Source organism: Bombina bombina, chromosome 4, assembly GCF_027579735.1.
Source record: "Bombina bombina isolate aBomBom1 chromosome 4, aBomBom1.pri, whole genome shotgun sequence".
Taxonomy (NCBI): Eukaryota; Metazoa; Chordata; class Amphibia; order Anura; family Bombinatoridae; genus Bombina; species Bombina bombina.
In genome coordinates, this window is record NC_069502.1 from 659,147,281 (window position 1) to 659,162,780 (window position 15,500).

Sequence of the window (15,500 nt, forward strand, 5' to 3'; positions counted from 1 at the left end):
AAGAAGCATTTTGCAAAACAGATTGTAAAAAAAAAAAAAAAAAATATGATAAACTTTCAAAATCTCACTGAACATGAAAGAGAAATAACCATAGTAACCTTTGAAAGAAAAATATAGGCATCTCAATTACTTAGGTTTTTTTTGCATTCATTTAGCTCTGCCCTGATGGGCTGACCCAGGTAATTGTGACAGTAAAGTTATTTTATGGAATGTACTTACCAGAATTGAATCAAGTATTCCTAATAGAAAGTAGCAAGGCAGATTTCCAAGATATCTCTTACTGGAAACGGATGCTGCTCTGCATTTTTATCCTGGATAAGTTAGTTGCATCCTCAATCTTGTAAATGACACTAAGCAAAAAGTTGATGATCCACACAGCACATCATATTTGCAAAGCTCTAATGCTTTGTGCATATCCTTTCAGAGGGCAGAGGGAGGTATTGAAATTATACTTATCGTTTAACTAGAAAAGTTACCAAAATCAGTATAGGAATATAACACAGGTCTGTGGTTATTGCATTAAAAAGTGTCAAAAGAAGCCAAATGCGATAGAATATAAATAACTAACGTTTGGTGCTTTTTTCCCTACTGTGTTTATAGTTAGGCAACATCTCTCTTCTGTTATTTACCTGTTTTGAAGTATTGTGATGTGTGTCCATTGGATGTATAGGCATTTATTTGATTTAAAGGGAAAGTCTAGTCTAAAATAAACTTTCATGATTCAGATAGGGCATGTAATAGTAAACAATTGTCTAATTTACTTTTATCACCAATTTTGCTTTGTTCTCTTGCTATTCTTAGTTGAAAGCTTAACCTAGGAGGTTCATATGCTAATTTCTTAGACCTTGAAGGCCACCTCTTTTCAGAATGCATTTTAACAGTTTTTCACCACTAGAGGGTGTTAGTTCATGTGTTTTTTTATATAGATAACACTGTGCTCATGCACGTAACGTTATCTGGGAGCAGGCACTGATTGGCTAAACTTCAAGTCTGTCAAAAGAACTGAAATAAAGGGGCAGTTTGCAGAGGCTTAGATACAAGATAATCAGAGAGGTTAAAAGTATATTAATATAACTGTGTTGGTTATGCGAAAGTGGGGAATGGGTAATAAAGGGATTATCTATCTTTTAAAACAATAACAATTCTGGTGTAGACTATCCCTTTAAGAAAGGGATATTCAAAATTAAATGTTCATGGCTCAGATAGAGCATGTGGTTTTAAACAACTTTGCAATTTACTTCTATTATAAAATTTAGGTTATCACACGTGCAATAACCTATTCCCCTATAGTAGTCAATGGGGCAAAAAAAGTGGGAAAAACACCCTACAGCGCGCCAACACGATCGCATATTCTCATATGCGCTAGCCGAAATGAAAATATTACTATTTCACATTCCAATGTTCCCCACATAGAATAATATGTTCTATTTATTCATTAACACACACACACACACACACATTGTTATACTTTGTATTTACTGTAAATATTTCCCATTCTAATGTTCTGTACATAGCAGAATATGTTATAAGTATTTCTAAATAGATATTCCTATATATATATATATATATATATAGGAATATCTATTTAGAAATACTTAGAACATAATCTGCTATGTACAGAACATTAGAATTGGAAATATTTACAGTAAATACAAAGTATAACACTATTATATACGATTATTGCATAAATATGTTTTTATATGTTTTCATGCACTTATATAGATGTAAATGAATGTATCTCTATGTTGTGCAATATTTTTTTAAATAATTTTTATAAGATGGTGTTATTATGAGTGTAACTGTACATTGTAATGTATTTTTGATGTGTTTTGCAACACTTTTTTGTTTTGTGAAACTTGACCACAGAGGACACGCTAACCAGACGAATGTTAACTTGAATTGCACACAATCAGTTGTGTTTACTTTAAACTTTTAATATGAGTGATAAACCCGATGAGCACAAAAACATGCAATAAACCCCTTATCGCTCTCGCGTAAACATTTGTTCTCCACTTGTAATCTGGCCCTTAATGTTTACATTTATATGTAGATGGAAACAGAACATTTAGCTCCACGGCTAGACAGTGTTAATTCATGTGTCTCATATAGATAACAGTGTGCTTACTCCCGTGGAGTTATTTATGAGTCAGCACTAATTGGCTAAAATGCAAGTTTGAAAAAAGCACTGAGATAAAGGCGCAGTCTGCAGTGGTTTAGATAAAAGGTAATCACAGAGGTAAAAAAATATATTACTATAACAGTGTTGGTTATGCAATTCTGGGCAGTGGGTAATAAAGGCATTATCTGTCTTTTTAAATACAAACATTTTTCCGGCAGACTGTCTCTTTTAAACAATATTTTTCAGTTTAATATTCCAGTCCTATCTATTTTTTTTTTATTTGTAATGCATCAATATATTAACAGCGGTACACAAAAATAAAGATAATACAGGGATGACTGGGATAGAAAGATTACAGAACCCTACTCCCTAGATAGCGTACAATATAAGTAATGCCAATACATTAAACGGGCATGGGCATTTAATTTAGAAAGAGCTTTTATATAACAGAATATTTATCAGTGACTAGCAAGTAAGAAAGCATATTAGCCATGGTTGAAATATAGTTGTATATATGCACATATATACTAATTTATCATTCATATGGACTTCACTATCATTAGTGTGATAGATCAGTGATTTTTAACCTTTTTTTTGCCGTGGCACACTTTTTTACATTAAAAAATCCCGTGGCACACCACCATCCCAAAATTTAAAATAAATCACACATTGTAGCCTAATACAGCATATATATATATATACACACACACACACACACACACACACATACTGTATGTATTGTGCTGTTATGCCATGCCTCCTACAAACTACCCCTGCACTGGGAGTAAAAAACAAGCAAAGTTTAAAAAATATGTCACACTGTTGTCAGTCTGCCGTGGCACACCTGAGGATCTCTCACGGCACACTGGTTGAAAAACACTGTGATAGATTAATCAAAATAACATGATAGTTTTATTTTTTTATATTTATGTGTAATACTATGTTTTTTTCCAGTCATTCACAAAGAAAAACCAGAAGCAAAAGAAAAACCTGAAAAGAAACTTCCTGCTAAAGGTACTTATACCTTTTATTGGGTGTATTACTTTTTTTTCTTTATAGGTCTTGTTTTTATTTCTTGGAGTGCTGAAGAGACTGTAAACTGCTGCAATGCAATCATACCGTATGTTCTATTACAAGAGTGGATAAGGGAAGAAATGCTTGAATCTAAATTACTTACAGCTCTTAGCTTATTTTTCCATTGCCTCTGTCAAAGGGACAGAGTTCCACTATAAAATGAAGGAAGGTTGTGGAACAGTTTGATCCCCAGGTTAATACATTCAAATGGCAGACATTAATTTGTCCTCATGATCTTTGTGGCGACGTCTTACTCTGTCCACATAATCACTCACTGCACTTATAAGATCTGTCCAAGATCAGCAAGAGAACATTATATACAGTCTTAGCTTGAACCCTTCTCAAATGTCACTGCAAGGAAGGTTGGCAGAACAGCACCTCCTGCAGCTGTGGACATAAATCTGAGCTTCCAAGTGCTTAAAAAAGTGTCATGGACAGAAACTTGGAGATGAAACATCTTTTTCTCTAGACTTGGCACATAATGGAATATACCCAAATTGTCAACTCTCCATCTTATTACCAAGTTTACAGCCACCAAATCAAAAACTGAATGGACTGGACTTAGGATTGTGAGTGTAAACTATTTATTAAAAATCAGTTGCTTGTGCACCAGTGATTAAATTGCAGAAATGAAAAAGCTTAGAACAATACTTTGAAAATGTACCCACCAAAATCTTCAAATCTTAGATTGAAAGCTCTTGAAAGTGAAGCACGGCAGTGCACCCTATACTTGTCTTCTTAGTATTCACCAAATGTACCCCTTGCATTTTCACCATCCATGTCTCACTTGTCTATCACAAACTACCTTTGAGTTCCCTTAATCATTCTGTAAAAATGAAACAATATGAATATGTTTGTTTGCTAAAACAGGACAGGAAGCCTTTTTTTTTCTAACGTTGGGCCTAAAAGGGTACCTTGTTGCTACAGCACCTCAGAAGATATGGGTGGTAAATGCAATGAAACACTTCCTGGTAATTTCTTTAATAGTCAATATTTAAAGTGATGGTAAATCTGAGCATTTAAAAATCGCTAGGATTTACTATCACTAAAATTAAATGATAGTTTCAGTTATCACTTATTAAAAAAAGGGTGCTAGACTCACCCTGTCTGTGGCACAGCAGCTTGCTAAAGTCAGAGCCACCCATGGTACAGTGCTCGTCTCTCAATAAGGTTAAGTTTAAACCTCTAAACCAATAGCCTGGCTTGTCATCTGACAGAATTCTGTATGCAAGCACGGCTTTTGGTTTAGAGGTGGAAACGTCACCTCTTTGGTAAAGAGCGCTGTGGCGTGGGAGGACGGAGGAGCTGAGTTTAGCGAGCTGCCGTGGCACAGCCAGGGTGAGTTTTGACCCTTTTTTAATAAGTGAAAACTAAAACTACAGTTTATTTTTAGTGATGGTAAATCCTTTATTTTCTGCTCACTCAAATAGCTTTAAAATTATTGTATATATAATATTATAATAATATATAATATTATTAATTATTAATTAATTCATTCATTAATTAATGGAACTGATAAGACCCCACACTGGATATATTATATATGTTGAGTTATATTATATATGTTCTAGTAAGTGTTCAGATGCACAGGAACAGAGAACAGGAATTGGCGAATGTAGTGATACCCATAACAATCACCACTAGCATGTTCTGTTATTTATGACTTTTTTTTTACATAAATTCCTGATTAAATTTTACAATATAAAAACTATATTTATATATATTTTACTTGAATAGCCACTTCTTCCTTAACTTTTTTAATAAGATAAAAGGGACAGTCTACTCCAGATTTTTATTGTTTTAAAAGATTGATAATCCCTTTATTACCTGTTCCCCAGTTTTGCATAACCAGTACAGGTATATTAAAATACTTTTTACCTCCTTGTATCTAAACCTCTGCAGACTGCCCCCTTATTTCAGTTCTTTTGACAGACTTGCATTTTAGCCAATCAGTATCCTCTCTGAATTAACTCCACGGGAGTAAGCACAATATTATCTATATGCCACACATGAACTAGCGCTGTCTAGCTGTGTTAAACTTTAAAAATGCACTGAAATAAAAGGCGGCCTTCAAGGGTTTTAGAAATTAGCATATGAACCTACATAGGTTTAACTTTCAACAAAGAATACTAAAAGAACAAAGCAAATTTGATGATAACATTAAATTGAAAAGTTGTTGAAAATTGCATGGCCTATCTGAATCATGAAAGTTTAATTTTGACTAGACTGTCTCTTTAATCGGGCAAATACAGAATTCCTTTTAAATTGGAAGGTTAATTGTGTTTAACATATCTAGAATTAATGAATCTTGATTTTAAGTTATTTTTGAGTCTATCCATTGGATGGAAAAGTGTCCACGCAACATAAAACATTTGTAACAAAGGTGGAAAATCATTATGATTCACTGATCCCACATGAGTTAAACCTTTCTTAAAGGGACAGTTAAGTCCAAAATAAACTTTCATGATTCAGATAGGGCATGTAATTTTAAACAATTTTCCAATTTACTTTTATCACCAATTTTGCTTTGTTCTCTTGGTATTCTTAGTTGAAAGCTAAACCTAGGTAGGCTCATATGCTAATTTCTTAGACTTTGAAGGCCGCCTCTAATCTGAATGCATCTTGACAGTTTTTCACCACTAGAGGGCGTTAGTGCATGTGTGTCATATAGATAACATTGAGCTCACGCACATGAAGTTACCCTGGAGTCAGCACTGACTTATTATAACTGCTATCTTATATGTCCTAAACAATAAAAAATCTGGTGTTGACTGCCCCTTTAAAGCTGGTACCGTGATCTGTAACTTTGCATTATTTTATACCGTAAAATGCCTGTCAAATTAGTTCATTAATAATAATAATATGTCTTTTGTTTATTTTTAGTTGTTAAAAAAGAAAAGCCAGAGACGCATGAAAAGCCTGGTAAAAAAGCACCATCTAAAGGTGAATATTTGCATTATGGTTCATGATCTAATGCAACACTAATGCATTTCAATATGAACTCACCATTCATAAATATATATATATATTTTTCCATACAGTTGAAACAATTTAGATAAAACTAAATTTGGATTGTTTACTTTTTCCTATTTGTACTGACAATGTAGTTTTATGCTTGCGTTTTAATAATTCTATGATTGTATTACTAAATGCTTGAATTAATTAAATTTGCTTAGTTACCAAAATCACTCCATATTATTATAATTATTTTTAATTGTTTTTGCAAAATTCTAAGAATGAAAAAATAAACTTTTAATACAGATAACATAAACCTATTCATTATATACAGAGTGATGTAGCATATTTTATAAAACACAAACTGATTTTTTTAAGATTATAAAATCATTAAAGGGACATGAAACCCAACATTTTTCTTTCATGATTCAGATAGAGAATACAATTTTTTTTTATTTTTTTTTCAGTTTTTTTTTTTGTTTTAAAGTTTTTATTGAGGTTCAGTTGATGGCACAATAACAGCAATATATTTCAGTACAATTTACACGGAAGAAAACCGAAATGGCTTTCTAATGTACATCAAATAATAATTGGACAAGGTTTGTACAGCATAAGTAGGCACCAAAGATTAAAGCTATATAGTAAACATCTGACTTGCCAAATTAACTGTAGGTCTTCTAATTGAAATAGCAGGCCACTTTTGGACCACTTAATGTTATAAGATATACAGAGCTACAGAAGACATTCATGTACATTAGGGGACCACTCATGGATCCCGGTAGTGAGCCTCATTTTTCTTATTATTATTACTTATTAAACTAATGCATGGAGGGTTATAATAAGGGGCTGGATACGGACTCTTAGCCGATTACTAGATAACTGTGCTACAATTAGGCAATATTTTTCTAAAAGCGCTGGATATATGTGGGATACATATATATGTGGAAACCTGTGGAGAAAATAATAATCTAAAATAACTGCAAGTGGAAGAGAGGGGTAAAATATGTTCTCTACAGCCAATGCTCCAAAAGGTCTTAGTAAGACTTTGTGTCATTCATATATTTTTAACAAGAAGCTTTATATACCAGTATTTGAATAAATGGCAAATAAACTTTGTGGTAATAAGTTTGCATGAATTTAGCATAGAGGGACCAAGCTAGACAAGTATAGGATGGTCAAGGGTCTCACCACCGCAATTTAGTTAAAAGGGAGCCTATTCCAAGTGCAGGTCATTCTAAGGTAGGTTATGTTATAAGTCCTACTGTCCTGGCCGCAGACAGCAAGGCTCAAAGTTTAAAAGCGACTCCACCTGGAATAAAGTTGAGAAACTCTAAGTCCCTATATGGTTATGTAATGACGGCATAGTTAAATTGTGTGGCTACTTAGCTGCTATTTTGGCATATTACAGATACTAAGGGAACTGACCCTTTGTCAAGTCACCTCTCTCCTAAAGGGACACAGCAAGCAGCTATAAAATTTGCAGTCTATCATACATAGTAGAAGTATGCTGATTTATATGCACAATTAAGGCATCCACAAAGCATTGTTATAACAGTAGACAAAATAGAAATTAACTTTAAACTTGTAATAAACACCTTACATATTCTAAATTAGGCAATAGTCAAAATGTATGCTGACCCTTATCAGCAATCAAAGCTTACTGGCAAAAAGAGTTCAGACTGATTTGTCGTCATTCAAAAAAGAAAAGTCTTTAACTAAAGTTAATAGACATTTTGGGATATAGTGGCCAGTACTTGGAAGATAGTGGACCATTAGTTTTGCTGGCCTACCCTATACCCAATCTACTCACAAAGTTAACCCAACTGCTCCAGTCTCCAAAAGAGCCATACCAGGGAGGTGTCAGGGGATCAAGACTTAGCTCTTTGCTCCTGGTCCGGGAGGGATGAGCTGAAAATTTCAGGAGTCAAGGTAGGAGTCTTCGGCATCTCAGGGCCTGTGTGGGCTTGTCGGCTGTGACGCAGGTTATCTACTTCCACTCGCGGTTGGTGCTCCAGAAGAAGGATCTGAAGATGCTGCAAGCGAGTAGGTAGTATGAAGGGCTGGCATTGTGGGCTGCCTGCTGAATTTAGGAGCGCTGCTTCTGCTGCGATGTACTCACGAGGAACACCAAAAGTTGCATGGGGATCCACAGGAGGATTCGTAAGGCTCACTGTTGCTCTGTTGTGACAATCCAAGGGCTCCGGCTTCGAACTCTGTTTAGCCTGGGTTGTAATTGCATTGTCGTAGACCGCTTCCTCTTTATCAGCAGGAGCTAACGACTGCCTTAAGTTCTCAGCCTCATGCTCTCTAGAGTTTGTGTCCTGTGGCGTGGGGCAGTAGGTAAGCGACAAAATCTTAGTGAATGCGGCATGGTGTAGGGTCAATAGATTGTTAATCTCCTGCAATATCTTGATTGCCATCTCCACAGGCAATTATACTACTGGAGCGCATCAGGCGTTGCTCAGTAAAATACACTCAATGTCTCTTAACGACAGGGCCGAGGGCGCCCCGCCGGGGGTATAGAAGAGGCCGCGATCTTATAGCAGCTCCAGGCGCTGGTGCCAGCAGCGAGTCCTGTATCTTTAGGCATCAAAAGTTGCAGCTTCCTAGATATTACACATTTCTTGTAGATAAATACATAGATCAAGCTATAAAAGGGTAGATTTATACTATTATCAGGAAAAAGCTGTAGCAGCACACAGCTATGCGACCAAACATGGCCGCTGCCCGGAAGTTCCCCCGAGAATACAATTTTAAACAACTTTCCATTTACTTCTATTATTTAATTTGCTTCCTTCTCTTGTTATCTTTTGCTGAAAGGTTTATCTAGGCAAGCTCAGGCGCAGCAGATAACCTAGGTTCTAGCTGTTGATTGGTGGCTGCATATTTATATATTCACTGTGATTGGCTCACCCATGTGCTTAGTTAGAAACCATTAGAACATAGTTGCTTCTTCAACAAATGATACCAAGAGAATGAAACAGATTAGATAATAGAAGTAAATTAGAAAGTTGTTTAAAATTGTATTCTCTATCTGAATCATGAAATACATTTTTTAGGTTTCATGTCCCTTTAAGAATTGTCCATATAATGTTAGCTCTATTTCACATATTGGTTTGAAGGTAGTGCTTTGTGATGTAGATTAATTCCTCTACTGGTACTAGCAAGTGAACTGTAGGCTGGGTAAATAATTTATGACAGGTGACTATAAAACTAGCTTACATTTAGTGAATAGCTGACTACTAGCTTTTTCTCCAGGATGGCTATTTACCCACCATTAAATAAGTAGGTATCTAGTCAATCCAAAGCTAAACGTTTGTAAATATATGACTTAGTAGATTACTGAATGTCTATTACAAACATTTGATTTCTGATCCTATATTACCAGTTACTATGTATGCTGCATGATGCTAAATAATTATACTTATATGTTTCCTTCTCACGAGTGTAATATGTTCATTTTACTTTAGTAAGTGAGAAACAGAAACCTGAACCAAAAACAAAGTCTGAAAAGAAGGTACCTGCTAAAGGTAATTAAACATGTCCCTGTAATGTTAATAGCAAATCCAGTTGTTTTGTTTAATATTTGATCCTAAGGGTCAGATTTATTTTATTGTGGGTGATATTGCATTGACTACCTGTTTTTGCCCACTAATTGTGCCCAGTGATATTGTATGATTATATTTTTATGTATTTCTATTTGTCTAAATTGCAGTAACTGCAAAAGAAAAAACTGAGAAAAAAGAAAAGGCAGAAAAGAAAGAAACACCAAAAGGTTGGTATTTGACTTCAGATTGTACCAATATAATAAACAGGTGGATTTACTTAAATGATGGTAGCTTTTTATTATTTAAGTGGAGTGGTATTTGCACAAGATTTGTAGTGTAAATTGAGCTTGACAGGAATTCATACCTCAAGTATATCCCAAGCATCTGTGCATTCATATTTCAAGTTGAAAGTAAACTTTGATTCCCATTCTAAAGTTACCAGAACTCTACCAGTATCTTGTTAAACAAATGGAAATCCCTAATAAAATGGCTTTACAGCAGGTCTTCCCTTTACAATACAGGAGCTTACATAGATAACATTGTATAATTATCATTATTATTACTAGGCGATAAGCATGCCCAGAGGGCAGTCTATTTTTTTTAAAGTGAGGTCCATCTATCCCTATCCATCTATCCCTGTCACTATCCATCTATCCATATTCCTCTGTGCCTATCCCTCTATCCCTATCCCTCTGTCACTATCCCTCTATCCCTATCCATCTGTCCCTATCCCTCTATCCCTGTCCCTTTTCCTCTGTCCCTGTCCCTCTATCCCTATCCCTCTGTCTCTATTCCTCTGTCCCTGTCCCTCTATCCCTTTGTCCCTGTCCCTATCCCTCTATCTCTGTCCCTATTCCTCTGTCCCTCTATCCCTATCCATCTGTCCCTATCCCTTTGTCCCTGTCCCTCTGCCACAATCCCTCTGTCCCTATCCCTCTATCCCTATCACTCTGTCCCTGTCCCTATCCCTCTGGCCCTATCCCTTTGTCCCTATCCTTCTGTCCCTGTCCCTATCCCTCTGTCCCTATCCTTCTGTCCCTATCCCTATCCCTCTGTCCCTATCCTTCCATCCCTGTCCTTATGTCCCTCTGTCCCTATCCCTCTGTCCCTATGCCTCTATCCCTCTGTCCCTATTCTTCTGTCCCTGTCCCTCTGTCCCTATCACTCTGTCCCTATTCATCTGTCCCTATTCATCTGTCCCTATCCTTCTGTCCCTCTGTCCCTATCCCTCTATCCCTGCCCCTCTATCCCTATTCCTCTGTCCCTGTCCCTCTATCCCTTTGTCCCTGTCCCTATCCCTCTGTCCCTCTATCCCTGTCCCTATCCCCCTGTCCCTATTCCTCTGTCCCTCTATCCCTATCCATCTGTCTCTACCCCTTTGTCCCTGTCCCTATCCCTCTGCCCCAATCCCTCTGTCCCTGTCTCTCTGTCCTTATCCCTCTATCTATATCCCTCTATCCCTATCCCTTCCCTATCCCTCTGTCCCTATCCATCTGCCTCTCTTTCTCTATCACTCTGTCCCTGACCCTATCCCTCTGTCCCTATCTCTCTGTCCCTCTGTCCCTATACCTCTATCCCTCTGTCCCTATTCTTCTGTTCCTGTCCCTCTGTCCCTATCCCTCTGTCCCTATTCCTCTGTCCCTATCCTTCTGTCTCTTTCCCTCTGTCCCTATCCCTCTGTCCCTATTCCTCTGTCCCTATCCTTCTGTCCCTTTCCCTCTGTACCTCTCCCTCTGTCCCTGATCCCCCCTCAAACAGCTCTCAACCCCTACATCTATTGCTGCCATCTTAGGTACTGGCAGCTGTCTGTCAATACTTATAAACCCCTTTTTTTCTATTCTTTTTTATAGTAGTTGTCCCATCACCTCCCCCCCCCTGCGATTGCCATTTATCCCCCACCCCCAAACCCCTTTTCTGTAGTGTAGCTGCCCCATCCCTCCCTGTCCTTTTTTTCTTTCTTTCTGTAGTAATTCACTCCCTTTCCCGCCCCTTCCCTTTGTAGCTGTCCCATCCCTCTCTGTTCATTTTATTTCTGTAGTAGGGTACTCCTACTCCCTCCCCTTCCCTCCCCCCCTCCACTGCAGAGCTGCTGCTGAGCCCAGTGGCACACACAGTTTCACCATCTGTAACGATCAGGCATCTGGCCTCATATAGAGGTGGAGCACTGATCACGCTCCAGCTCCATATGCGGCAAATGCCTAGGCTTCAGGAGCTCCAGCTCTCAGCTATGTTACAGATGAGAGCTGGAGCTCCTAAAGCTGTCTCATGCTGCAGGGTGCGCATGCAACTGCTGACGGCAATGGACGCATTACAAACGCGATTATGTTATAGATACTTATAGAAGGTGCTAACATATTCTGCAGTGTTGTCCATGGGTACAATTGATATAAGTAAAACTATAACACAATACTTGTAAGTGACAAGACAAAATTTGACAAACAAATACATGAGGAATAGAGGGCCTTATTCCTGTGGGAACGTACAATCTAGAAGGGTAGGAGTGTTAGAAATAGGGGGTGAGGACTGCAAGGGTGAGAATGATGTTAAAACAGAGTTTGATGATGGCAATTATTAGGTAGGTGGGATTCATTTGTTACTGAGTTGGGTGGTAGGCTTCCCTGAACTAAAAAGTCTTTAGGGACTGTTTAAAAGAAGGAAGGTTATGGGAAAGTCTGACATTGCGAGGAAGAGAATTACAGTGGATTGGTGCCGTACGAGAAAAGTCCTGCAGTCTAGCATATGAAGAGGTAATGATAGAAGATGCAAGGAGCAGGTCATTGTTGGATATTAGGGGATGGGCTGGAGTATATTATTTAATTGCTGAGGACAGGTTGTGAGTAGCTGCATTGGTAAGGGCTTTGTAGGTCAGGATGAGAATTTTACATTTAATTATGCTGTGAATGGGGAGCCAGTGAAGGGGCTCACAGAGAGGTGCAACAGACACAGAGGGAAAGGTGGATTAGCCTGGCAGAGGCATTTAGGATGGATTGAAGGACGAAGAGGCAGGAGAGAGGAAAGCCAGTTAGTAGATTGTTGCAGTAGTCAAATCAGAAAATGACAAGGGCTTCGATTAGTTGCTTAGTGGTGTTAGCATTCAGAAACAGACACATTTTGAAAATATTACATAGAAGGTTGCTACAAGAAGAGAGTAATTGGATTTGGGGGATGAAGGACAGTTTGGAGTCTAGTGTAACTCTGAGGCAGCAGGCGTGGGGTGATGGGGAGATATTGATGTTGTTTACAGTTATAGAAAAGTAAAAAATCAGAGAACATTGAAGGGGGATTAGAAGGAGCTCAGTCTTGGACATGTTAATCTTTAGGTGGTGAGAGGCCATCCAGGAAAAAATGCCAAAGAAGCAGTCACTGACGTGAGAAAGGACAGGGGGAGAGACAGCAGGGGTGGAGAGATAGATCATAGTGTCATCAGCTTTGTGGCCCTTCTCTGAACTTTTTTAAGTTTGCAATGTCTTTTTTTGAGATCAGTCCCCAGAACTGCACTCCATACTCAAGGTGAGGTCTTACCAGGGATTTATATAGTGACAGAATTATGCTTTCTTCCCTTGCATCAATACCTCTTTTAATATATGCTATTATCTTATTAGTTTTAGAAGCGGCTGCCCTGCATTGTGCATCCACCTTTAGCTTGTTATTTTTTACTACTCTCAAATCCATTTCCTCCTCTGTTTGGCTAAGTGTAGTCCAATTTAAATAATATATTGTCTGCTAATTTTAATTCCAAAATGTAGAACCTTGCATTTTCCAGTATTAAATATTATTTTCCATTTCCTTGCCCATTCTTCTATTTTTTTTTTTATATCCCCTTGTAAAGCAAGTTCATCCTGCCCTGACCTAATGACCTTACACAACTTTGTATCATCTGCAAAATTAGAAATGTTGCTATTTAATTCTTGCTCCAAGTCATTAATAAAAATATTAAAAAGAACAGGGCCCAGTACTGATCCCTTGGGGACTCCACTAATTATCTTTGTCCAATCTGAGTATGATACATTTACTACTACTAGTTGCTCCCTGTCTTTTATCCAGTTATTTATCCATGAGATAACATTTTCAGCTATTCCCAGTCCCTTAATTTTGTACATTAATCGTTCATGTGGCACTGTATCAAACACCTTTGCAAAATCCAAGTATGTCACATCAACTGATTTCCCATTACCTATATTTTTACGTACTTCCTCATTTAATCTAATTAGATTAGTTTGACATAATCTATTTCTCATAAAACCATGCAGATTTGAAATCTTGTTTACACTAATATACTTATCAATATAATACTTTATAATCCCTTCAAGTATCTTCCATTATTGATGTCAGACTAACTGGTCTATAGATTCCTGGATCAGTCCTGCTTCCATTTTTAAAAAGTGATACGACATCAGTTTTACACCAGTCCTTGCGTACTATGCCTGAGGATAATGAGTCTTGAAAAAGTAAGATTGGAGGTCTATAACAGTGCTAAATTCTCATAAAACCATTGGCTATACTCCATCTGGGCCTGGAGTTTTATTTACCTTAATAATATCCAGTTTTTTCCTGATATCCTCTAGAGATAACCCAGCTAATGCTATGAGCTTGTATGTTCTAGTATGTTTCAAAGTATCTCTGAATGGTTCCTCTTTTGTGTATATGGAAGTTAAGAACTGGTTTAGTACCTCAGCCTTCTCCCTGTCACTGTTAATTGTGCTACCATTCACATTAGATATTTTTGCCATTTATGTACTTAAAAAAACTTTTTAAGGTTTGACTTAGAATCATTTGCAATTAATGTTACATTTTCAACTTTGGGTAATTTGCTTTTTTGCATGCTTTGTTACATTATATATATATACATATATATTTGTTATGTTGAGTCTGTACAATTTTCTTTGAATAATTAAGATGCTCTATGTTTTTTCCTAATTTCTTTTAACACATTTTTATTTAGCCACATTGGCTTGGATTTATTTATTTTACTTTTATAACCATGTGGTATGTGTTGATATTTATATTTTTTTTAACAAAGTTTTAAATGTTATCCATTTATCCTCTGTATTTTTATTAGAGAATACTTTGTCACAATTTATGTTATTTAACTATTTCCTTATTACAGATATTATATCTGTATTGTTTGATAGCACAAACTCCAATATAGCTTTATTCCTACTTGTAGGTTTAATATACATGCAAATTTCTCCACCCTTTTTATTACTCATGGATATTCACAAGGGCAACACACAGGAACCAACAAGGTCGAGAGGATAGGACCACAGAATCGTATATAACGATTAATAGATAAAAACAGAGCAAGTATTGTTAAAAAGTGTGAACTTTATTTAACACACTGTAGATACAGCAACGCGTTTCTCAGCAAGGGTAAATGCCGTTTAACACCCCTATAATAGATGTTGAAAAAGAATATCCTTAGTATGTGTATTTATGTGCATTCAACATGTTTCCATCTTTCAATGTCAAGTAAGTTCAAAACAAGTACATTTCTTTTCCTTTATCCAGACTACATATTGTGTTCTTTACCACATAAGTAAGTCCTCAATGTAAAGCTTGGTAACACAATTAATTTATAGATCAGAAAATGTTGCATGACAGAAAATGTGCCTTAGCTTCTGCTGAGCCAAAGGTAACAAGGTCACAAGAGACTTAGGGCTCCTTTTTTTAAGCAGCGGATACTGCTTCAGAGCCCTATTGTTTCAGGTCCACTGCTCCTTAACTTCTCCGCCATGTTTTAGGTGGCGGTCTGAAAGCATCCTGATCTAATACAATCGGGATGATTGATGGCCCCTGCTAGTGGC

At 37.0% G+C, this 15,500-nt stretch overlaps 1 protein-coding gene across 50 annotated transcripts in view; it reads left to right on the top strand.

The window, feature by feature from the left end:
* TRDN (triadin) overlaps positions 1–15,500 on the top strand; it is a 950,114-nt gene that overhangs the window by 205,969 nt on the left and 728,645 nt on the right. For all 50 annotated transcript variants that reach the window (XM_053710723.1, XM_053710722.1, XM_053710726.1 and 47 more), the window contains exons 8-11: positions 3,074–3,133; positions 6,077–6,136; positions 9,619–9,678; positions 9,864–9,923. In XM_053710723.1, the coding sequence (XP_053566698.1) occupies positions 3,074–3,133; positions 6,077–6,136; positions 9,619–9,678; positions 9,864–9,923 (240 nt within the window). The remainder of the gene's footprint in view (positions 1–3,073; positions 3,134–6,076; positions 6,137–9,618; positions 9,679–9,863; positions 9,924–15,500) is intronic.